Below are 26,149 nucleotides of genomic sequence, written 5' to 3'. Positions count from 1 at the left end.
TTTCTCACGTAACAGGGAGGTGAAATGTTGTTTTTTAATAATGTTATAGATATTTACGTCCCAAAAACTACTTTTACGGTTTTCAGAGTCGCCGAGCTGCCAGAAGTTTATCTCTGGGGAGTTCTTTTCATTGCCAGTAAATCTACCGACACAAGGCTGACGTATTTGAGCACCTTCAAATACCACCGGACTGAGCTACTCAGCCCGGCGGCAGAGTGAAACAACCCTTACTCTAGTTTGTAATTTGATATTACGTTACGTATTGCACCCTTTTAAACTTTGAAACCCTACGTGTTTCTCTTCTCTCCTTTAGATTAATGAGATACGTCCGAGATTTATACAGCCCAGTCTTCTTTGTGGAGTACCTGGTAGCAATTATGGTTCTCTGCATTTCTCTCTACTTGACTCTCACGGTAAGTAACAAATACATCGAACATTGTTAATTCATCTCTTAGATTGATTGATTGATTGATTGATTGATTGATTGATTTTTATTTATTTATTTATTTATTTATTTATTTATTTATTTATTTATTTATTTATTTATTTACTAGCAAGATACCCGTGCTTCACTACGGTATTATACTGAAATTTATAATTGAATACTTATTGTTTTAGATATATAATCCGCCGAAATTCGCGATCTGATTCATTTTCTGCGAGAATCCCACCAAAATTCCCGATCTGACTCGTTTTCTATTATTTTACAGCACGTTTCCTCCCATTTTTCAATCTTCCTTTCCAGCAATCGATTTCGTACTTCCCGGGCTAGGCTCAGGTATTCCTCCTGGTCAGTTGGGTCCGTAAATCTTTGCCATCTTTTCCTTTAATCATTTTTAATATGGATAAAATCCTTCAGGAGATCCGGCGTGGTGTTATATTGGGTGCCTGGGCGGCACTGAACCCGCGGCCGGACTGCATTCTTAGTCATTACCCGTCCAGGAGCCGTTACCAGCGCGGTCCGCACATTTGACGACGGTCCGGAACATTATTATTATTACTATTATGTGTTGCTGGAATGGCTGATGACAGGGAAAACCGGAGTATCCGGATAAAAACTTGTCCCGCCTCCGTTTTGTCCAGCACGAATGTCACATGGAGTGACCGGGATTTGAACCACGGAACCCAGCTGTGAGAGGCCGGCGCGCTGCCGCCTGAGCAACGGAGGATCCTTATAAGTATATTAATAACAGTAAAATCAATTGGTCTCACCTCCTTCTACACCCCACCGCCGTTAAGTTTATTTACCCCCCCCCCCAAAAAAAATTAAAAGAAGGCTTGTTTCTTTATGTTTAAGGGAGATTCCAAACACCAATGTTCACGTCTATTACCTTCAGTTTTGAGATATAAGTATCCCCATAAAAGTAATTTACTTTTTTCACTTCATTTCACACTATTCCCCCCCCCCCCCAAGTGAACTTTCCCGCAAAAAATACTTGTTTCTTTAATAGTAAAAGGTCTTCTAAATACCAATTATCACGACTCTAACTTATTCAGTTTTTGATTTATGTGTCCTCATGAAAGGAATTCAACTCCTTTACACTCCCGCTCTCCAAGATGGTTTCCCGCCCAAAACGCGTTTTTCTTTGTTTTTAAAGGAGATCCAAATACGAATTTTCACGCCTGTAACAACTTTAGTTTGTATTAGATGTATGTATTCTCATACAATTAAGCTAATTAATTTTTCAATTCTTTCACACCCCTCCCCCCCCCCCCACCCCCGCTTCATTGGATTTTAAGAGAATACGTGTTTCTTTACTTTTAAAGCAGATTGAAAATATCAAATTTCACGTCTGTAACATCTTCATTTTTGATATATCAGTAGCCTAATTAAAAGAATTCAACACCATTTTCAGTCACCTTTACCCCCCCCCCTCCACCCAAGTGATATTTCCTAAAACTAAAAATACACGTTTCTTTATGTTTAATAGAGATAAAAAATACAATTTTTCACTTCTGTAACATGTTAAGTTTTTTAGATATAAACTTACTGTAAAAATTCTCATTTTAAAATTTCACCCCTTTTGAGTTCCCCTTAAGTGGAGTTTCCAAAAACAAATCACCTATGTTTCTTTACATTTACAGGAGATTCCAAACACCCACTTTTTACGTCTGTAACATTTTACGTTTCCAAGATATTCTGTAGATATAGTCTTTCAAAAAATTCACCCCAATTTGTCACTCCTGTTTAACCGCCATTGATTGGATTTTCCAAAAAACTAAAAAATACGTGTTTCTTTATTTTTAAAGGAGATCCCATATACAAATTCTCAGTTCTGTAATATCTTTCGTTTCTGACATATATGTATTCTCATTAAAGGCATTCAACCCATGTTTCACCCTTTTACACCCCTCCTATTGGGATTTACAGGAAACAAAAAATACGTGTATCCTTATTTTAAAAGAAGATTCTAAATACCAATTTTTACATCTGTAAACTTTTAAAAGTTTTGAGATATAGATACACTCTTTTTAAAATTTCACCCCCCTCTTCACCCCCTTAGCAACGGAATATCCAAAAATCCTCTCTTAGCGAGCACCTACATCTTAATATGAATATATCCCCAAAATTTCATTTCTTTATGTCCAGTAGTTTTGGCTCGGCGATGATGAATCAGTCAGTCAGTCAGTCAGTCAGTCAGTCAGGACAAGTTATTTTATATATATAGATTTATTTATTTATTTATTTATTTATTTATTTATTTATTTATTTATTTATGCTATGGACCATATGTCAATTTTAATTAATTCTTCCTTGTTTCCTCTTCCGTTCTTTCCAGTATTCCTTAATCATTGCACTATGCTTTATTCTTTTCTCCTCACACTACTTTGGACCGGGTTTCCTTTTCATTCTTCCTTGGGATCCTTCTATTCTTAACATTTTATTTTTAAAACTCTCTCTTTGTATAGTTTTCTCTTCTCTTTTGTTATTTTTTACAAATCTTCATTGCCCTTTTGTATCCAGCTTATTGTTGAATTTTCCTCCCAAATGTACTTGAATATCTGTTTAGTCTTGTCAGTCTGTTACCATACCTTCTATACATATGTCCAAAAAATAACAATCTCCTATTTCTTATTTCTTCTATTATATTTTCTACGTTCTGGTATATTTCCTTATTACTTCTTAATTTCCAGTGTTCTGTTTGTTTTCATTGGACCTAAGATTTTTCTCATGATTCTTCTTTCTAGTGCTTCCAGTTTATCTAAGCTATAGTTTAAAACTGGACATTCACTTGCGTAAAGACATTCTGGTCTCATCACTGTGTTGTAGTGCCTTATCTTAAGATTTTTAAATAAGCATTTCTTGTTGTAAAAAATGTCTAGTGAAAAATTCCTATTTATTTATTTATTTATTTACCAGATCTCGGAATATGACTATGAATTTGGAATAATTTGTCTGATGTGGGCCCACAAACTGCCGCAACTGTTCTTATACTCCTGGTTTGGGACGAAGCTGTCTGATGTGGTAAAGTATTCTACAGTTAATAATAATAATAACAATGAGCCGCAGGTGATGGAAAGGTGACCAAGTTATGGCCGGTTACAGTGCCAAAGACTTATGAAACACAGCTTTTGACATCATCTACGCTTCATCAATTAAACACCATGCATTTAGACGTAATAAGTAGAGCCTGGATTTTTAGGCAGTAATAGGTTAGAATGCAAAATATCTGGTAGGAACAAAAGTCCGTTCGCAAGGCAGTCCATACAGCAGGAATATTAAGCCTGGCGAGGCAACAGCCCGCTCTATAGCAGCGATAACACATGTGTCCTTGCGCTGGAATGGCTAGGAGTTAAGCGGGCAACTTGTACGTCCGCGCCGTTAAGTAGCTGTGCATACCTTCCAGGCGTTCTAAATGGCGATGCAAACGGACTTTGGTCCCCACCAAGTAATTTGGTTAGGAACTGGCGTCTAGCCCGCTCTTCCATAATGTAGCGAAAGTAACATAAATATAGGGGTTCTGTTGGGCCGTGCCCCTAATGCTTATTCAAAACTCCTAGCCTAACCGTTGTACAGGCTAGAGAGTACTTGTTACTCCCTTCAGTAAATTTGCATTGTAACCTATTACGCTTAAAAAAAAAAAAAAATTGGCAGAAGTCTCCCACTATTGTTTTGAGGGTTTCGTCGACTTGCTTATTAGAAATCAAAGCAGTTACTTATTGTAAATTGTTATCGCTGTTTCAGTATCTCATAGTAACCTCATTTCTTTTATTCCCCACGAACCTGCTACGCCACTCCCACGTGGTGCGTCCCAGGTGGCGGATAGGGGGGTCCTAACCGGCTTGCCGGCGGACTTGAGGGAAATAAAATACCTCTCGCGGACCAAACACACTACCCACTGCGGGTGGGGGACGCACATGTAGAATACACCCGCGGTATCCCCTGCCTGTCGTAAGAGGCGACTAAAAGGGGCGACCAAGGCCTGACTGAATTAGAACCATGAAACTAATTTTGAATCGTACCATCACGCGGGGAACACCATAGGTTGCCTGTACTTGCGAGTAGTACCACTAAATTCGGTACGAAACAGGTTTATGATTAGTAGCAGTAAAAGCCTGGCCTGGTGAATTCCAGTACCCGTGCGTCGTACCCATGTGTGCAACACCGCGGGTCTGGGCGTAGCCTGTGAGTTGTACCACTATATGAGCAGCACCGTGGGTCTGCGTTGCCTGTGATTAGTACCCACTATGTGAGGAACACCACGGGAATACCGGCGCCCGTGTTTAGTACACCTAGGTGGGGAACCTTCTCAGTTTGCGTTGACTCTGGGTTGGGCCATTGTGTGAGACACACCATAGGTCTGCGTTACTTGTACGTATTGCAATACTTGTGAGTAGTACCATCTTTTGTGGAACACCGTGAGTCTTCGCTACTTCTGATTAATACCCCAACATGACACATACCATGGTTCTATTTTACTCGCGAAATGTACCATTCTGTGGGACGTGGATTTTGCACCCCCTTTAGACACCAAGCATCTAAGTGGTTCCTTTGGTCGGTAATAATGTTATTTTCGATCTGTATTGAGTCCGATCCACTGGTTTTTGTTTGTTTGTTTGTTTTGTGTTTTGTTGAGTTCCTGTCCATCCATTCATTCTTCATGCCATATTTTATTTTTATTTTGGTCAGTGGATGCCTTTGCAATTTTTGTTCTTTCATTTCGTACCATTAGGGGCCGATGACCTTCGATGTTAGGCCCCTTAAAGCAACAAGCATCATCATCATCATCATCTTTTATTCCTTCATCATTTACTTTCCTCGTTGCAACTCTTTCTCTTGCAATTTTTGCCGAATCCTAATCAAATCTTTATTTTCCATTTTTACAATTTTTATTCTATACCACTGAGCACGATGTATTCAGAACGACAGCTAACCTCCAGCTGAGCGCGCGAGTCAACACTACGCCATCTTATAACAGAGTATGCGTGTGACGTCACATATTTGGCACAAAGATTACCTTAATTTGCAGAGCTACTTCATGAAAACTACGTTTCAGATTATTATTATTATTATTATTATTATTATTATTATTATTATTATTATTATTATTATTATTATTTCAACAGGTAGCCTCCTCTTTTATCTGCCAATTGAGGCATTAAGTATAATCGTAAGCTAAATACTCTCGGCAATATACGCGTTCTACTCAAACTTTAGTCCGACTCGTTGGCTGAATGGTCAGCGTACTGGCCTTCGGTTCAGAGGGTTCCGGGTTCGAATCTCGGCAGGGTCGGGGATTTTAACCTTCATTGGTTAATTCCAATAGCTCGGGGCTGGGTGTTTGTGCTCTCCCCAACATCCCTGCAACTCACACACCACACATAACACTGTCCTCCACTACAAAAAAACGCAGTTACCTACACATGGCAGATGCCGCCCACCCTCATCGGAGGGTCTGCCTTACAAGGGCTTCACTCGGCTAGAAATAGCCACAAGAAATTATTATACCCAAACTTTAAAAGCGACTCGAAATTTTTCTCTCATGTACCCGTTGTCGAGGAACGTAAGTCTACGCTGAAACCCGGTCTTTGGTAATTAGGTTGTGCCTTGGCTAACGTGGTTCCGTTTGTTTTATATCCATGTATATTGGGGTGCAGGTTGATCTGTTTCACACCTACTGTCAGTGATTTAGTTGGAAAAAAATATTTACAGGAACTCACCTTATTAATTCAGCAATTTCCAGATAGACTCGTATTGGGTGTCAAAATCAGCGGCCTCATGTTTCCGACAAGTCGTTTCATCAGATGAACGTCTCCCCTTTCGTAGCCATATGGTTGTGGGTTAAATATATGCACACGAGGTCAAACGCTGCTTGATCTTGCAACCAGCAGCCTATTTCTCTTTTCGCTGTGGATCTCATTCATGGTACTGAAAGCTCTTTCAGCTTCTGCTGAAAAGATGGGAATAGTCTGTACATTCTTGATTAAAGGCATCAGCTCCACTGGAATTTCCTTGGTCTCGACATACTTTCTAAAAGCATTAATGTACCTCCTCTTGTCTGACATGTGGAAAAAGGTTGCCAACACTCTCATCACCATAGCAGATATCCAAAGTAGAAGTGGAGGGCCAATTATTTTTGTATAGTACCTTTGAATCACTAATAATTATGAACATAAAACCGTAAGGTTCAATATTAGTCCGCTAGAGTACACCCATGACGTTTCAGCGCTATGTATGGATTATAAGATTTTCTTACTGAATGGAAAATATTACGTCATTCTAAAGCGGGAAAATGTTTTCCGGAACGGCGTTCCGGCCCGTTCCGGTCCAACTAAACCACTGCCTACTGTGTATAGGTAAGTCATTTCTTTCAGTGTTACAATGCTATATATCCGCGTTAGGAAAAACATAGTTGCCATTTGGATTGATATTTCCTAGCCCTAATTAATAGACACCCATTCTTTTGTGCTTTTGCTCAATGAGAGAATCAAACTGCTGGAATCTTCACGATTCGCGAAAACATTGCTCCGCATCCTCAGAATAGAAACTCGACCGACAACGACTGTCCCTAACAATACCCGAAGTTTTGAAATCACTTTACCGTTGCTCTTTTGATGAGATGTTACTTCCGTTCAGCGGTGGCTGGTGGTTTGGAAATGTAGTGGTGCACGATAGATGTCAAAGGGATGAAGCGGGTGTTTGAGCATACTTAAAACTGGAAAACTTTGTACCTAAAGACTTATACGATTTAGTAAGTAAATTGGCTACTACAAGCATACAGATAGTTTATCCGTCCTCCAAATGAGGAAAAGAATCATTACTCATTCACTCTACGGCAGCAGAATGCGTGGAATCGATTTTGTTCAACAGCTTAAACTAAAACTGAAATGCAATATTCCTTATCTGTCAGGAGGCAAGGGAGATAGTAGTAAGACGAGTGATGCTATCTCTTGACAGCTTACGAAAATGACGTTCAGAATGACAACGCTTTAGTACTTTATTGTATCGGACAACACCTTAAATACTGTGCCGCGTGTGTGCATATTGATTTTATTGCACACTTAACATTCGTTGAAGAAACTAGGTATTAGTTGTGTTATCTACTGTATAGTAGACATTTAGGTAAATAATAGAGCTTGTCACAAGGACATTAGGAAAGTCTTGATCTTGAGATTAAGTGTGATTGTTCCATTAGAGATTACACTTCTTTAAGTGCTGCTGTTCATGAAATGAGCTTTCAGAATTTTTGCATTTGGTCTAAAATACCTGGATTAAGTGCTGTTATCACGCAGAATGTGATGCCCCTTTAAGTCTGATAGCTCCCTCTTGATCAGTGGTAGAGTTTCGGCAGAGGTAGTCAGATTTTTGAAGGGAGGAAAAAGTCCATTATCTCTGGTGATACGTCTGGCGTTTACCCGACAAAAATTAATTAAAACTCTGTAATAAATCTCCCAACAGAGATTCCCTTGTTTATTCCGCCGTCTGGTAGAGGAAAACGAAACGTCGAAATTGACATGCAGGCAGCGTACATGGTGGCACATGGTAGTCGAGGTCATACATTCCTGCTGTGGGGTTTGTTGCGCTCATTGAATTCCATGATAAAGTTCATGTGTGCCATGAACTCTGGTGATAAGGAGTATAATTTAGTGATTTTGAATTTTGGTACTGAAATGTTAAGGTGAGCCTAGAGAGAAATTCAAAGTTTGGTAGGTGTGAAATGCGTCGTCCACAGTCCTCCGCTAAATGTATCAGTATCATGATGTTAACTACCAGAATGGGACCTTGCCCGTAGAAGAGAAGTGTATTGCAGAAGTTCTTTGTCTAATAGTGTGTATTTTATTTCTTGTTAATACAGTGGGTTTTTTTACAGGTATGTTATAATGTAATATTTATAATGAACGTGTGTGTTCAACGGACCGAAAAGCTTTTAAGTTACATTTAACTGAGTCGATACTGGGAAATATGGCTTACTTCTTAACAAATTATTCGGCCAGTCAGGCAAAGTACGAGGGCCCAGTTTCTCCAACCAAGTGTTGACACTGTTGTTAAGTAGACTTAACACACAACTGAACAAACTGGCCGTCTCATCAAGAGTTGTTAAAGCTAACAAACTGTAATACTTGTGTTAAATCAACATGACACTTGCCCGTGTTAAACCTCTTAACAACTCTTTTTTTTTCGGCCCCAATAGTATTACGTATGAAGGCCTAGGGAGTCTTTCATTGTCACGCCCTTCGTGGCCCTTGTCTTCCTTTGGCCGATACCTTCATTTTTGAAGTGTCAGACGCCTTCCACGGTACACATTGAAGTTTGTTTTTAACGCTGCCTTTGTTTTATATCAAACTAGCAGTTTCCCGCTGGCTCCGCCCGCAATGTACAAATTATGATGTTGTTTGTTACTATCCTCACGGACGTATTTGCAAAGTTTCGAGTTAATGAAATAAAGAACATGCTCTGCTGTGGTAATATAATGTAACATTATGTCAACAAAACACTTGAAAATACATCACACAAAGAAATTGAATTAAACGTCCCTTGGAACAATACTACGCGCCGAACTGTCCTTCAAAGATCTTCGTCATAGAGACAAATGTACTCATAACTTTTCTCAGAATCGACCAATTTAAGTAATTATTACCTCAAAGGAAAGAGCTTGATCCACTGAGTGGTTTTAGACCAAAACGAACTGCGTACCTCAATTATAACGAAAGATATGATTGCTTCAATGAGAAAAAATGTTGAAGAAATGAGACGTCAAATTGAATGTGCACTTATAACTTTCGTCAGAATCAACCAATTTGAATAGTTAAGAGCTGTAATGAAATATATTGATCCACTGAGTGTTCTTAGGCCAAAACGAACTCCGTACCTCAATCAGAACCAAAGATATGATTGCTTCAAAGAGACAAAAATTGAAAAATCAAATAATTTGAGGAAAGCGGAAGTTAAGTGATTTATAGTACCTGATGACAAATCTGTGCATGAATACCTTTCAGTTAAAAAAGAAATGAAGGAAATCGACCGGACTGACTTTAGTTTTCATCAATTTTTTTAATATACAGATTTCAGTTCTTTGCATTGTCTCATAAATTGTAACCAACTTATTTGATTGCTGAAAATACGTTTATGAAAGATAGACGGGATCGTATTATTTACTGCGCAATAATTCGTCTCAGTTTACTAGAGGTTATGAGCCCAACACGCGTCCACTGCTGAAAAACAGGTCATCGTAAAAGTGACTGTAGAGCACCGAAGAAAACCGGTGAACAATCTGCCAATAGTGCTGATCACGTGTGTTTGTATGTTCCGAAAGGCACGATGTCGACTCAGGCGCTTCAAGTTAGGAACGACGCAGATTGTGATGCCTGATGTGTTGACAGTGGCTGCACAACTCGTATGTGCAAAGACATTAATGCTTTCGCCAAACTCGATCAGGAGGGACTTGGGAAACTGAACCTGCCAGCTGTGCACATGTTGATATTAAGGGGAACGGTTCAGTTTCAACCTTCACACAGGTAAATAATGAGGGCAAAGTGATCTATTTCTGAAATACTCTGTATGTGCCGGATTTGCGCGAAAATGTAATATCAGTGAGCAAAATCACAGATAAAAGTTACGATGTCATATTCAAGAAAATGAAAGCCGAAGTTGTGAACAGCAATGGACATGAAATCCTGACTGCGACTCGTAAGAACAGCCGGTATTATTTTCGAGGGCAAGGTAGCGCCGAGTGCAAAAACATCGCTGAGGACGACAAGGTAGGGAAAGTTCCACAGAAAAATTTCTTACAATATTGACACAAGTATATATAATCACGGGTTCTGAGGCCTCCACCTGCGCAGGCTCCCAGTGGCCCGCTCCTCCGCCACCACCCGAGGGCCCCTCCCAGGGGCCCGCTCCTCAGCCGCCACCCGAGGGGCCTTCCCAGGGTCCCGCTCCTCCGCCGCCACCCGAGGGGCCTTCCCAGGGGCCCGCTCCTCCTCCCGCGGGAGATTTGAATTTGTAAACAAAGCCACGTGCTTTTTGACAGCTATCATCGACAACAACGCATCGCTAACTTCACTGCTGCTATCTTGACGGACCTAAACCTCAGTGCTACCAACTAAATCTTACTTGCGCGAGATTTGAATGGGTAAATAAATCCACGTGCTTTTTTGACAGCTGTCATCCGCCATCTTGCATCGCTAAACTTAGTGCTGCCCTCTTTACAGCACTGCTGGTAATTTTAAAAAATTCCGTCAGCTGTCATCCACCATCTTGCATCGCAAACCTCAGTGCTGCACTCTTTAGCTACTTACCTTTGAAATGTGGTGGAGGGCAATTTGAAAAATTCTATTTGACAGCAGCCATCTTTAATCAACAGAGCACCGTGTTGTCCTCTTTAGCTACATACCTTTGAATTGTGGTGGTGGGTAATTTAAATTCCATGTGCTTTTTTGACAGATATCATCCGCATCTTGCATCGCGAACCTTAGTGTTGCACTCCTTACGACACTGCTGGTAATTTCAGCGGTCATCCACCTTCTTGTATAGCAAACCTCAGTGCTGCACTCTTTAGCTACTTACCTTTGAAAGGTGGTGGCGGTAATTTCAACGTGATTTTTTACAGCAGCCACCTTTAATCAAGAGAGCATCGTGCTGCCCTCTTTAGCTCTCTTGTTTGGAAACAAACCCACGTGACAGACTTCAAGCCGTCTGGATGCAAAGTGTTCGTCATAGCCATGTCACCAGGTTGAAGTAAGCTCGAGCCTCGCTCCGTAAAAGGAATCTTCGTATGATACAGCGCGGAAACAAAGGGGTATCGGGTATGGGTTCCGACAAGAGTAAGAGACGTCAAGTTCCTGGTGAAATCGCCTACGCAGTCAAGCAACGAATGTGGAGGTTTCGAGCCGGAGGAAGTCACTTAACGAGAACCGTCCAGTCCGCTGAACGACGACATTGCAGCAGAAAACCATTCGTTGAAATCAATCTCAATTGCTCTCCTCAAGGACGAGACGTAGATGCCGAAATCTTAGACCAACAAGACGACTTTGAGACAGAATATTCGGACCAGAAAGGTTTTCTCGGTTTACCTGCGGAGAAACAATCGAGGCGCCGACCCGGAAAAAGATACAAAATTTACACTGGATGACCCGGATGACCAGGAAGACCCCGTTTTGATCGTGGTGACAGAGCACCGATAAATCACGACGATGAAGAAAAGGCAGACATTGCATATCTAAGGTCCCTATCTCGCAGGCTTTGTCCCGTGCGCAATCGCATCAATGGCTAGAAGCGTTGGCAAATGAAGTCAAGTCAATAGGTATCAAGGTTTGTAGCCAAGGATCGGATTGGAATCCGTTTCATTCTGTGAAATAAGTACGGAAAGGATAGACTTTTGGGAAGGAGAAGAGCCCAAACTGTTGCAAAAGGATGCTCCCAACGTTTCAGAAAGGACTATCATGAAAATTTTGCCCCGGTTAGTCGATTGGGTTCAATCCATTGAAAATTCATCAGTATGATGTCGCTGCAGCCTATTTCAACGGTATCTTGGACGAGGATGTGTTCATGGAGTTTCCTAACGAGATGGAAGAATTACTCAAATAGATCGTTAGAAAGAAGAATCACGATCAAAAATTCGTCCATGAAGCTGAGGCTATGTTGCAAAGCCTGAAAATGGGGGACTTCGTCTGTCACATGAAGAAGGCTTTATATGGCTTGAAGCAGGCTGGTCGGGCTTGGCACCGACGTCTTGTTCGTAGTTAAGTAGCAGTACCGACGAATGCATATAAACGAAGGACCAAGATGAGGATCTAACCATCATCGTATTATGCAGTACGTCGACGATATTTTGGAGATGTGTCGGAACCCTGAGAAAATTATTCAATTAAAACTCGTTTAAGTGTGGCTTTCGACTTGAAGAATTTTGGTGAGGTGAAGCGTTGTCTGGGGATAGACATCTGCATAGATCAGAGGTCATACATAGAGGACATCCTGCGTCGTTTCAACATGACGGAGTGCAGTCCCATATCCGCGCTTGCCATTGCTGGAACGAAGCTTATCAAGGCTGATGGAAATGAATCAATGGAGGGTCGATTGACGACAGACGTTCATTTACTGGATACGTCTTTATTATGAATGACGGTCATGTTGCATGGGATTCCAGGAAACAATGCACGTTAGTTGTGTCAACCACTGAGGCGGAATATATGGCGCTCAGCGATGCCACCAAAGAACTCGTCCACCTTCGACATTTTTTGAAAGAGTTTGGAGCATCTGATGTTAAGAAGATGACATTGTACAACGAAAATTTCATTGTTCAGAAACTAGCCACAAGTCTTGTGTTTCATGCACGAACAAAGCACATTGACGTTCACCATCACTGTGTTCGAGAAACTCTTCAGTATGGAGTCATGAATTTGGGGCATGTTGCATCTGGAGACATGCCAGCTGATATCTTGACAAAAGCCTCGTCGAAACCGAAACACGAACGGTGTGTTCAACTTTTGGGATTAACAAGACCGAGAGTTGAGGACCTGAAGATTGTCTCTAGGGGAAGGGTGGGGAATATCTTCAGAGCGATCCAACACTGCTAGTGATTCCACAAATGATTCCCGAACGACGTCACCAAAGGGCACAGTTCACACTGAAGTTCTTTTTTAACGCTTCCTTTGTTTTATGTCAGCATTCAGTTCTTTTCATTGTTCCATAAATTGCACCTGACTCGATTGCTGAATATACTAGAGGTGGGATAAACTGTTATTTTCCAATAACATGTTCCAACATTCCAGTTCCATTGAAATAACATGTTCCAGTAAGATGTTATAAAAAACATGTTCCAAAACTAACAAACCATAATGTTACTGAACTAAATTTTTATTAGAAGGCGCCAAATATTTTGACCGGTGAGTCAATCTGCGCAATCTGTCGAAATTGGGATTTCTTGATAATCATTCATGAGCAGTCTATCGCCATGCACCTCTGACCACACAGCCACGTGCAGCGTACCTACTACGCCGATAGCTGTATAAATTGGGTGTGGGAATGACCGGAAACGCCTCCACTGATAGCGGCGACGTGATCGTTTCGATGAATTACTACCGTTAAAAGTGTAACATACAGTAGCAGGACAAAACTGAATCTAGGAAACATTTCATATACACTCGGGGTTCGCCCTTTTCATTAGAACTTCCATATTTCTGTTCTGAACTGTAGTAAATAAATGCAGCATATTCAAAAAGACAAAATGTGACGTACACAAACAATTATAGGCTTTGAACGTAGTTATGTGTTTGCATTCGAGAGATCGTGAGTTCGAACTCCATTGTCGACAGCCCGAAATATGGTCTTCCGTGGTTTCCCACTTCTACACCAGGAAAATGCTGAGACAGTATCTTAATTAAGGTCATGACCGCTTCCGTCCCAATCCTAGCCCTTTCCTATGTGATCGTCGCAAAGAAACCTATCTGTGTCGGTGCGACGTAAAGCCAATTTTAAAAAATAATCAAATATAAAATCAGTGAATATAAAATGCATATGGCATAGATTACAAATTGTTATAAATACCTTTTATCGTGAAAATCAGGTCTCGAAATTAAACAAATAAGTTGAAACAATTAACGATCTTACCGCACAATATGTGTAACCAACTTCTACTATTTCACTAGACAACCGTACATTACAATCATATTCGATGATCAGTAAATCAAGAAAGAGAAGGCAACACAAAATATCGCATATTGGAACAAGACTATCTATTTTAGGGAAACATTTTTCAGTATGAATGTTACAAAATAGTCAGATATCCGTTTCCCTGTGACAGGTTGTGGTGATCGAGATGACTGGGTTTCGCCTGTGGATGTGTTGGGTATAAAGCCACTGTTAGTTCCGACATTTTCATTTCTAATTGATGGCATAGTATGCCCTAATTGATGTAGAGTCATCTTCGTTTGAACAGTGGTGGCGATTAGTTGGGAGGGGGCGAGGTAGGGCGGGGGCAGTTGTCCACACTTTGCGGAGAAAACATTACATTTTTATTCCATTTTAGCCGCCTGCAACTAGGAATTATTTTTAAAAAAGCAATTTTATCGTACTATGGAGATAATAAAAAATTTGAATGCCTAATATCTTTACACGCGGTGTGTTTAATAAATGTGGTGAATAAATTTGGTGAAATTGAAATGTGTATTGCAGTCATTGGCCAATCAATTTCATCAATACATTAAAATTTACCTGGAATTTTACGGTAGCTACTATACCAAAGTTCATTAATGTTCTTTTAGTCATTTACGATTCTTTGTTGTATTCAGTCAAAGTTCTGGTTTTTGCATCTTTGGATGCGATCTTCTACCGCATAGGGTACCCACTTTCACTGTATGATATCACGCGGTCGCACATAGTTGAAACCCGTGTACGGCCATTCCAGTTTGCGCATGTCTGAAGTCCGGATTTGGATCCGTCCATTTTCCCTCCATCATATTGGAACGACTGGGCATTTTACACGCTATCTAGCTGTCTGTTTAACCTTCCTCCTGCCAAGCAACATGGCTCTGTGTTGGTTTTACGTTAAATGTTCAAATCCAGGTATACAATATAAAATATGGATACTAATACCTTAGAAAACGCAGCTACATATGTTTATTTTTATTTCTGGAATAAATTCGGCTTCCAAAAGTCCAGAATCAATCTTTTGGTAGTCGCCAGCTTACGAGGATATTTGTCTATATATTTTAAAATCATATCTCTATTCACAATAGTTCCCTCTATTTTCCCGTTATTGTCCTAATAACGAATGTATTGTTCTTTATTTCCTTTTTTCTATTTCCAAATCTTCAATGCTGTAGGCTATATATAGTGTTATTAATATTTGAATTTTTAGTGTTACATGGTGGTAGTGATGATTATTGTTTTAAGAGGAAGTACAACTAGGCAACCATCCTCTAAATAGCACTAATCAGAGAGAAAAAATGGAAAGGATCCGACACTTCGAGAAATGAAGGTATCGGCCAAAGAAAGACAAGGGCCACGAAGGGCGTGAAAATGAAAGACTCCCTACCATCGTAAACCTAATATCGTCGGGGTCGGAAAAGAACAAGAGTTGACCAAGGGAGGTCGGACAGGATAGATGAAAGTGAGGAGCCTGGCACAAGTAAGTGGAAGCAATGCCAGGACTCAGCTGAGGGCCCTGTGGTCGCCAACCCACGCTCCAAAGTTCAGAGTTACGTCTTATCAGATGTTGTTAAGTTCAAATTTAATTTTGTTATGTTGTCCTTGTGGCAATCCAGAATGTCTGAAAGTCGCTGAGTTTCTCAATAAATATATAAGACGTAGATTTTCACGACCACTAAATTATATAATAATACATAATTTTTTGGATGTTACGTTGTGTAATACTTATTAAGTTTACGAACTGCATTATATAGATCCGTATTGATACAGTTAAAATTAAGAAACAATGTTAGGTTTATGGTCCGCCCAATCAACACACATCACTTTACAAGTGAAAACTATTTAATATATAAACATATTAAACATATTTTGGGACATGTCTTGTCTCTGAGACTCCTTCAGCCATAAAATCACGTGGTAGATTACAAAACTCATTGTTCAGAAATTGAAAAAAAAATGGAAGAACTATTTTAGAATACGTTAAAGATAAAGTTACACATTATTTACACAAAATTGTCTTCATTTCTTGCAAAAACTTTCGTTATCTTCAATGTTAAAATTTGAAATAGCCTATAACTTGAAATATGACATGTCAGCCATAACGTCTCGTAACGGAATACAATGTTCATTGTTGCTGTCTAGTAATTTAAAACGGAAGGATCCATGTACTTTATGAACTGTTAAGAAACACTGAAGACAAAATATACACATTATTTAATAAAGTAGTTTAACATTTCTTGCAATAATCTTTCTGATTCGTTTCGAACCTGCAACCAGGATCGTCTTCAGACGTTCAGAGTAATAACCAAGACATTAGGAGCAACTGTAACTCCATAGCAACTGCACTCAAGATAGAAAGACCCTCTTAAAAATATAGTTCATTCCAGGGCCACCAGAGTCAAGGAGAAAGATGTTGAAGAGTTAACTATGGAGTGTAGCCTTGATCTGTAGCTTCCTCTTTGTTCAAATTATTCGGGTGTTCAGCAATTTCTATCGCCTCACGAATTATTCTAGGTATAAAATGATAGAGATTTTGCACTCATATTCTTTAATGGGTAAAAACCTATTACATCTTTAGTGTCTGAACGTTTCATTACTAAGGTTACCATCATTGTGAAGTGTTGCTATGTCATATGTCAACATTATGTTAACATTACCAGGGCCGTTCATTGGTTTAAATAATCATTTCGGGAGTACTTGGGCTGAGTGGCTCAGACGGTTAAGGAGCTGGCCTTCTGACAAGTTGGCAGGTTCGATCCTGGCTCAGTCTGGTTGTATTTGAAGGTGATTATATACATCAGCATCGTATCGGTAGATTTACTGGCACGTAAAAGAACTTTTTTGCTAGTGGTTTTACGTCGCACTGACACAGACAGGTCTTATGGCGACGATGGGATAGGAAAGGCCTGGGAGTGGGAAGGAAGCGACCGTGAACTTAATTAAGGTACATCCCCAGCATTTGCCTGGTGTGAAAATGGGAAACCACGGAAAACCATCTCCAGGGCTGCCGACAGTGGGATTCGAACCCACTATCTCCCGGATGCAAGTTCACAGCCGCACGCTCCATATATTCTAGATATATTATTCTAGTTGATTGTGTGTGGTGCGTACTTGTTGGCGAAGCGTTTTCATACCTGACAAAGTGATTTTTCCTATGATATTACATTTGTCATGTTAAATTAACGCCACTGTACGTGGTATTTTCGTGTTAGCCATTCCCATCAATCCAGCTACTTTGGCCGCCATGTTTTTTTATATTACGGTCTGAGGATTGGAGTCTGTCTTGACAGAGAGCTCAGTACAAAGAGCCCCTGAAGAGGAAAAAGATTCAGTACATTGAAGAACATCAGAAAAGGATCATAGAAGAAGCTAAATTGGACCCATACAATGCTCTACGACCGAAAACGAGCAAAATACATTCTAATATCGATATGGAAACATGGAAATCATACCTCAACAAAACAATTGCTTCGTGAGACACGAGACCAACACTCAGGTGTCCAGAACACAGAGAACCATCAGATGTCATAACGGAAGATGACATCGTTCAGGCCATCAACGAAGGAAGAAGCAATAGAACACCAGGACCAGATGGAGTCAGAAATGAGCATCTAAAAGAGACATTGAGGGAAATGCTACCGGTATGGAGTGCCTTATTCAACAAATGCCTCGAAACTGGAAGGGTCCCAATAGATTGGAGGAAGGCAACAATCGAATGCTATATAAGGCGAAAGGAGACGCAGATGACCCGAATTCCTACAGAGGGATCGCGATGGAACAAACAGGTTTGAAACTCCTGACGAGGATCTTAACGAAGAGAATGATGAATAAATTGGCTCCACTGTTACCAGAGAAGCAATTTGGGTTCAGACGGAAAAGATCTAAGTAGTATAATTGGACAGTTCGGCGGCCACCTCCACCTCAGGCTCCCAGTGGCCACCTCCACCTCCACCTCAGCCAGAGGCCTCCCAGAGGCCACCTCCACCTCCACCTCAGCCAGAGGCCTCCCAGATGCCTCCTCCACCTCCACCTCAGCCAGAGGCCTCCCAGAGGTCTCCTCCACCTCCCGCGGGAAATTTGAATTTGTAAACAAAGCCACGTGCTTTTTGACAGACAACAACGCATCGCTAACCTCAGTACTGCCATCTTGACGGGCCTAAACCTCAGTAGTGCCAACTTAACCTAACTAGCGCGAGGTAAACAAAGCCACGTGCTTTTTGACAACCACGTGCTTTTTGACAGATTTGTAAACAAAGCCACGTGCTTTTTGACAGCTGTCATCGACAACAACGCATCGCAAACCTCAGTACTACCATCTTGACGGGCCTAAACCCCAGTAGTGCCAACTTAACCTAACTAGCATGAGGTAAACAAAGCCACGTGTTTTTTGACAGCCACGTGCTTTTTGACAGATTTGTAAACAAAGCCACGTGCTTTTTGACAGACAACAACGCATCGCTAACCTCAGTACTGCCATCTTGACGGGAATAAACCTCGGTGGTACCAACTTAACCTAACTAGCTCGAAATAAACAAAGCCACGTGCTTTTTGACAGCCACGTGCTTTTTGACAGCTGTCATCCGCCATCTTTAAACTACAGAGCGCTGTGCTGCCCTCTTTCGTCACCTGTCATCGGCAGTGCTGCCATCTTGGCGGGCCTAAACCTTAGTGCTACCAACTTAACCTCACTAGCTCGAGATAAACAAATCCACGTGCTTTTTGACAGCCACGTGCTTTTTTGACAGCTGTCATCCGCCATCTTTAATCCATCGAGCACAGTGCTGCCCTCTTTAGCTACTTACCTTTGAAATGTGGTGGCGGATAATTTGAAAAAATGCTTTTTTGACAGCAGCCATCTTTGAGCGCCGTGCTACACTCTTTAGCTAGTTACCTTTGAAATGTGGTGGCAGGCAATTCCACATGACAGCAGTCATCTTTAATCAAGAGAGCACCGTGCTGCCCTCTATGTGGTGGCGGCAAATTGAAAAATTCTACATGCTCTTGTTTGGAAACAAACTCACGCGCTTTTTTGACAGCCGTCATCCGCCATCTTTAATCAACAGAGCACAGTGCTGTACTCTTTAGCTAGATACCTTTGAAATGTGGTGGCGGCAATTTGAAAAATTCTATGTGCTCTTGTTGGGAAACAAAGCCACGTGCTTTTTTGACAGCTGTCATCCGCCATCTTTAATCAATAGAGCACTGTGCTGCTATCATGCGGGCAATTTCGTTAGCTGTCATCCGCCATCATTAATCCAGAGAGAACAGTGCTGCACTCTATGTGGTGGCGGTAAATTCCATGTGCTTTACAAACCTATGTGCTTTTCTGACAGCTGTCATCCGCCATCTTTAATCTAGAGAGAACAGTGCTGCACTCTATGTGGTGGCGGCAAATTCCACGTGCTTTACAAACCTATGCGCTTTTCTGTCATCCACCATCTTTAATCTAGAGAGAACAGTGCTGCACTCTATGCGGTGGCGGCAAATTCCACGTGCTTTACAAACCTATGCGCTTTTCTGTCATCCACCATCTTTAATCTAGAGAGAACAGTGCTGCACTCTATGTGGTGGCGGCAAATTCTACGTGCTCTTATTTGGAAACAAATTCTACTCGCTCTTCAGCTGTCATCCACCATCTTTAATCAAGAGAGCACCGTGCTGCCCTCTTTGTGGTGGCGGATAATTTGAAAAAATTCTTTTCGACAAGCAGCCATCTTTAATCCAGAGAGAACAGTGCTGCCCTCTTTAGCTACTTACCTTTGAGGCGGTTAATTTGAAAAATTCTTTTCGACAAGCTGCCATCTTTAATCCAGAGAGAACAGTGCTGCCCTCTTTAGCTACTTACCTTTGAGGCGGTTAATTTGAAAAATTCTAGCTGCCATCTTTAATGAAAAGGGCATCGTGGTGCTATCTTGCGGGTAATATTTTACGTCACAGCTGTCATCCACCATCTTGCATTGCTAACCTTAGTGCTGCCCTCTTTAGCTACTTACCTTTGACAAGCTGTCACCCGCCATATTGCATCGCAAACCTCAGTGCTGCACTCTATGTGGTGGCGGATAACTTGAAAAAATCTTTTTGACAAGCAGCCATCTTTAATCAACAGAGCACCGTGCTGACATCTTTAGCTACCGCCATCTTACATCGCTTACCTCGCTGCTGCACTCTATGTGGTGGCGGTTAATTCGAACAAGTTTAATCACGCATCGGGTAAGCTAGAGTAAGCACGTGCTGTTGTGATGACATCATCATACATGTTTAGACTTGTCCGTTTTCTTAAGAGTAAGTCGATGTAAAGGAATGTGGTAGCGGTAAATTCGAACGAGTTTAAACATGCATCGGGAAAGCTAGAGTAAGCACGTGCTGTTGTGATGACGTCATTGTGCATGTTTAGACCTGATCGTTTTTCTTAAGAGTAAGTCGGAGTAAAGCAATGCAATAAGTACAACATTTTTGAATGCGATCAAATATTTATTTACAAATGTACTACAACAGTGTTCGTTTTTTTGCTGCTGACAAGGTTGGTGTGCTTCTTAAGAACGTGTGCTTCCGAAATGCCTCCTGCAACATTCAAATTAAACAAAGCATTTAGAAATATATTATACTAAGTATGTTATGCTTTACAGAGAAGATCATGTACTTCTTACCTTGCTGTTATTCCTTTTCGGAATCATCATCATCATCATGAAGTACTAGAGAAAGTTCATTCATACACTGTGTACAGTGTTCAATCCTCGGATTTGGTCCATCCCAATCATCATCACCATGTTCTCCTCGATGCTTGTAATGTCGCTCTCAAGTTCTGCATAAAGCTACTTCGATTGACATCTTACTGTGTAGAGGAAGGATGTCCCAAAAATTATGTACGTAAGAGGCAGCGTACGTATATAAAAATCCTGGTGGTAAGTATTGAATAAGATGTTTCGGCATCGACGATCTACGTTTATAGAACATCTTAATAGCCTCACTCACTCGTGAAACATAAATAAGATGTTGCGTATGAGCATGCAAACAGCATGCACATTTACAGTTTTGTTCCATAGCGTACGATGTCGAAGCACACACTAATGAAAATGATAAAGATCTATTCTTATTTATAGTCTCGTAACAATATTCGTTAGCGGATGGTAAGTAACATCACTCATATGAATAATAAGACAATAGGCTGCTGTGTTAGCAGGAATGTTTTCAGATGTTTCAAATTCTAAACGAATATCAACTGGAGATTCTTTTATAGATTCTTCATGATAAGAGCAGTCTATAACTACAATCGGTGCTTTATTTTTAAATTCTTGAGGTGTAAATAGCGGACGATCTTCTTTCTGATAATACGATGATTGAAATTTACAAAACATGTCATAGAGCATCCCAAACTTATTTTTCTCAAAGTTAATGTCGATGTTTTCGTAGGGATACGTAATTCCATTGAGATATAGTCTAACGTGTCTTAATTTGCAGTGATCAAACAGTGAGCTATCTTTTTCGTGATTGAATTTACGATTAGTTTGAAATCCAAAAATAATGTACAAGGGCTTCTCAGTAAAACGTGATGTTTTAACTGCCCAGCTATGCTTGTTTGTAGGTGGTAACACAGGATATTCATGCAGCTCCCAACTTCTAAAACGTATAGGTAATGGTGTATCATTTTCTACAATCTTGAGCAATCGAAGTTTTTCACGATCAGATAAGGTTACATGTGGGATCCGCCACAGTATACGATGCAGTGTTATTTTCGATTCTACAGGTGTTTCTACTGCTTTAAGAGAATTGTAATCACTTCGATCACGGATTAGAATAAGCTCTTGTTTTACGTTGATTATAATACGTGTAAAGTCTTCTGCGAATCCAAAAATATGTTTCAGTGATAACATACCCGTAAAAGTTCCATCCTCATTAATCATCCAGTTGTTAGTAGCTTTTGGACACCATCCAGCCATCCGCAAAAGATTACTTTCTTCATCACAGAAAGAAGGGTAGAGTTTCATTGCGCTTGTAATACCAACATTCTTCGTTCGATCTATTTCAACATTATTTACTTCATATCGCGCTTCAGAAAAGAGAAAAGCTAGAGCATGGTTGTTTAGTTGTGAAGTGCTTGGTCCACTTCCATCAGACTTTTCTAATCGTCCTTCAATATAGAGGTAGCTTTCGTGTGGTAAGGTGTAAACATCTTGTTGATTAATAATAAAATGAATTTCATCATTGTTATTTAATCCAAACGTAAAAGGTTGATAGGAATGAAGCTCACTTCGTACTACACCTTCACGACTTTCTACTGTATTCGTAATGTCTAGCATTTCTTCCATTCTGTTGTAGTAGTGTATATCCTAAATCTTGGAGTATCTGCTTATGGGTATCTGTTAACTCGATGAGTCTCTGCACACATGTAGTATGCCTTCGGAATGTACACCGTGTTTTATAGATGGTTTTCATACTGGTTTAAGATGTAGTTTGTAAGCTACGTACGCGTGCTGATCTAAATGAATAAGCTGATTATGTTTATTTACAAGTCTAAGAGTAATGTTGCTAATGTGTTTTACAGACACAGGATGATAAAGAACTACTGCTGGTTTCTCACAAATAGTATATCCACGTTCCTCTGTAACAATAAAGTCGTGCAGGACGTGCGAAGGTTGTAGATTACTATTCAAGTCTGTAATAATATTACAAGTAATGTTCACATTATAATCATCGAAGAGTTTTATAGGTTGATCAGACTCGTAACGTACGTTCGGTAGGAGCTCCCTCGATGAAAATCCAAGCAGTGGACCAATCGAATCAGGTTGTGATTTGAAGTCAATCTTAAATGATGATTCAATAACACATTTGTGCGTAATGTTGCTTATAGTGATTGAGAACTTGTAATTATGATTACTAAAACTATCTTCCCCAAACTGATCAATTAACGTACTTTCAATATAGTCGTGAATATCATCTACTGTATAACTACCTGAGGGTAGTGTTAGCACATACTCATCGTAATAGAACTTGTTTAAACCATCACGCACATTATAGATTTTATTGTAGCTTTCAAACGATACTAGTCCAAGACTATGCGGCTGATAACCAAGTTCGATTGGCGGATTAAAATAGATGGTTGTTTCAGGTCCTTCTCCACGTACAGCAAACGTTCTTTCACTGTTCGTCATCACGTAGACACTAATACACTTTCTCTACTGTCTGGGTTTGATATAAGAACATAAGACATAATCGTCCGCACATGCGTGTATTAAAGTTTTGCACACGGTTTTTATTGTAAACAATGTCTGCACTGCTTCCGAAATAACGTATGAGCTCAAAAGGAGGAGGTAAATCTCCATAGCTATCAAAATACCATACTTTAGATTTACGTTTTACATAAGCAACGTAATGAGTTCCAGGTCCACGACTGTCGTCCAAGTTAATTACGGCACTTTCACGTTCACGTGGACGTGCTGGTAGTTGATCACGCATATACACTCCTCGAAAATAATGAATTCCTAGTTGTTTAGCAAACGTAAAAACTTCATCATGCGTTAGAGCTCGATATGGCAGTGCATTCAGTAGACGTTTTTTGGAGAAATGTAGATACCAAGCCCTTTCTTGTATGGCGCTAGCTTCATGTTCACACCTTTGCCTCGTAACGCAATTGCCTCCATCGTCTTGTTATGACGTTCACTCTCTTTCAACTGTTGTTTCGCTTCTTCTACAGCTTTGACAGTTCTCGCTACAGCACTAGCACCACCTAGCAATGACCCTAAAGCTGCTAAGCCAGCAAACAGCGCAGGAAGAAATCCTCCTCGTTTTGGTACAGGAATAATTCGCGCACGTTTTCTAAATATTGCTCTGCACTTTGGAGAAATTCTCGCTCTTGCTGCGCGTAACGCCTTAGTAATAGCTACACGAGGATTGTATTCCCCTCGAATAGCTTTTTGCGCAGCCTTTATAACATCTTTCCATCCAACAGTTTTTACTTTCTTCTTCTTCTTCATGTCGTTTGGATATCGTTGTTTCACCATGCTGGACACGACTTTACTAGTCAAGAGCAAATCATAAACTAACCGTTGCCTCTTGTTTCGTTTAATATATATATTACTATTACGTACTTTATGATTCAGTTATCATGAAGATTATAAAGCAGCAAGACACGCTACCTGTTACCGACATTGTACCACATCTCTTACCTAGTTCTAGTACAACTACAAGAAAACGTCATGGAACGTTGTTTCCTTTTACTGTTCGATGTATTATATCAGGTCCGTCGGGATGCGGTAAAACAAATCTTTTACTCACACTTATTACTTCTGTAAATGGTATACGCTTCGAGAATATTTACGTTTTCGCAAAGTCACTCTATCAGCCGCTATATACTATTCTACAAACTGTAATGCACGATCTAGTTAAAGATGGAATAAGATATTTTAAATTTAATTCACATGAGCAAGTACCATCACCAGACGATGTGCTTCCTAATTCTCTAATGATCTTTGATGATGTCGCAACAGAACAGCAAAACGTTATTCGTGCATTCTTTAGTATGGGTCGACATAAATATGTTGATTGCATCTATTTGTGCCAAACCTATTCTCGTGTGCCCAAGCAGTTGATACGCGACAACGCAAATGTTATTGTGCTTTTTCGGCAAGATGAGCGCAACATGCGACATGTGTATAACGATCATGTTAATTCACTGATATGACATTCGATGACTTTAAACGTATGTGTGCTAAATGTTGGTCATTACACCGTTACAGCTTTTTAGTTATTGATAAAGAAAGTGATGTACAGCATGGACGATATCGCATGGGTTTCGATCATTTTATATGCATTAACACAGAATTACAGTAACTACTTGATTAAAAACCACCATCACGTTAACATCTAGCAAGGAGATCACAAAACATATCATCCAAGCTCGAAACAATATTCGACGGAAATTTAAAGAGCTTAAACGTATTCAAGCAGACACGGATTTATTTTTAAAAACACAACTAAGTACACCACTCAAAGAAATTTTTAATTCTACTTCATTACCGCAGTCTACTTCAAGTTTTGCTTCTATGCAAACATCATATCATAAAGAGAAGCATGAAGAAGAAAAGCATGAAGAAGATACGGAAGAGAAGAAGCAGGATGTAGATCAAGAAGAGGAAGATAAGGAAGAAGAAGAAGAAGAACTTAATGATGCATCACCATCTAAGCGTGTTGAGTTTTTAACTACAGATGTTATTGCAGAAACACCTACTACATCGACGCAAAATCTACCATCTTTGTCTGAGGTTATGATTACACCAGAGTATCGCAATCAGTTTAGAACTTTTATTCAAGATACCTATGGATCTCTCTTTGCACCTTATATAGAAAAACTTTTTACAGGACAAACTGACACTACCTATGGTATTCGCTACGAAGATGACTGTTTCCGGATAGGAAATTCAAATGTTAAGATTAATAGCAACAAACTCATTGTAAAAGGTGTTACCTATAAACCTACGAAAGGACTCTTAGAACTTCTTTTCTCACGAATACCTGACAAGGATATAATTTTACAAGATGATCTTAAAAAGTATAAAGCAATAGTTTTTGCTACCGATGCAACACGACGTAATTACAAGAGAACAGAAGCTGTAAATGCGAATAAGAGTTACAAGTATCGTGAGTTTATTTCTAAGCTGTTTCCGACTGCACGTAGTCTAGACGTTATCTACAAGCCTTTGTTGCCGTATGTGGATGTAAGATACTGGAATGACCCAAACTTACTCGTTGAACGATTACAACTTTTAAGAGCATCGCAAGAGGCTGGTCACACTGGTCACGGATCAGAAATTCTAGAAATGGAAAGAGAACTACGTTATGCCGGTATTATTTTGTAATGGCTCGTCAAGAGAAGATCTCACCTGTAAAGGTAAACATCGCACATGAGTTACATAAACCAGCACGTCGCACCTACTGTCGCAGACGCGTTATTACACGAGGAAAAGATGATCTCTGGCAAGCAGACTTAGTAGAAATGATTCCATATGCTTCTAGTAATAAGGGCTATAAGTATCTACTTACTGTTATCGATGTGTACTCAAAGTT

The 26,149-nt window shown here is 40.1% G+C and overlaps 1 protein-coding gene across 1 annotated transcript in view; it reads left to right on the top strand.

Moving 5' to 3' along the window:
• Positions 1–297: 297 nt before the first annotated feature.
• LOC136872566 (odorant receptor coreceptor) overlaps positions 298–26,149 on the top strand; it is a 61,619-nt gene continuing 35,767 nt past the window's right edge. Inside the window, exons 1-2 of the mRNA XM_067146367.2 lie at positions 298–413; positions 3,362–3,466. Of these exons, the coding sequence (XP_067002468.2) occupies positions 318–413; positions 3,362–3,466 (201 nt within the window). The 5' untranslated portion in view covers positions 298–317. The remainder of the gene's footprint in view (positions 414–3,361; positions 3,467–26,149) is intronic.

Source organism: Anabrus simplex, chromosome 4, assembly GCF_040414725.1.
Source record: "Anabrus simplex isolate iqAnaSimp1 chromosome 4, ASM4041472v1, whole genome shotgun sequence".
Lineage (NCBI taxonomy): Eukaryota > Metazoa > Arthropoda > Insecta > Orthoptera > Tettigoniidae > Anabrus > Anabrus simplex.
Note: the sequence above shows the minus strand (reverse complement) of the source record. Positions and strands in the feature narration are given on the sequence as shown.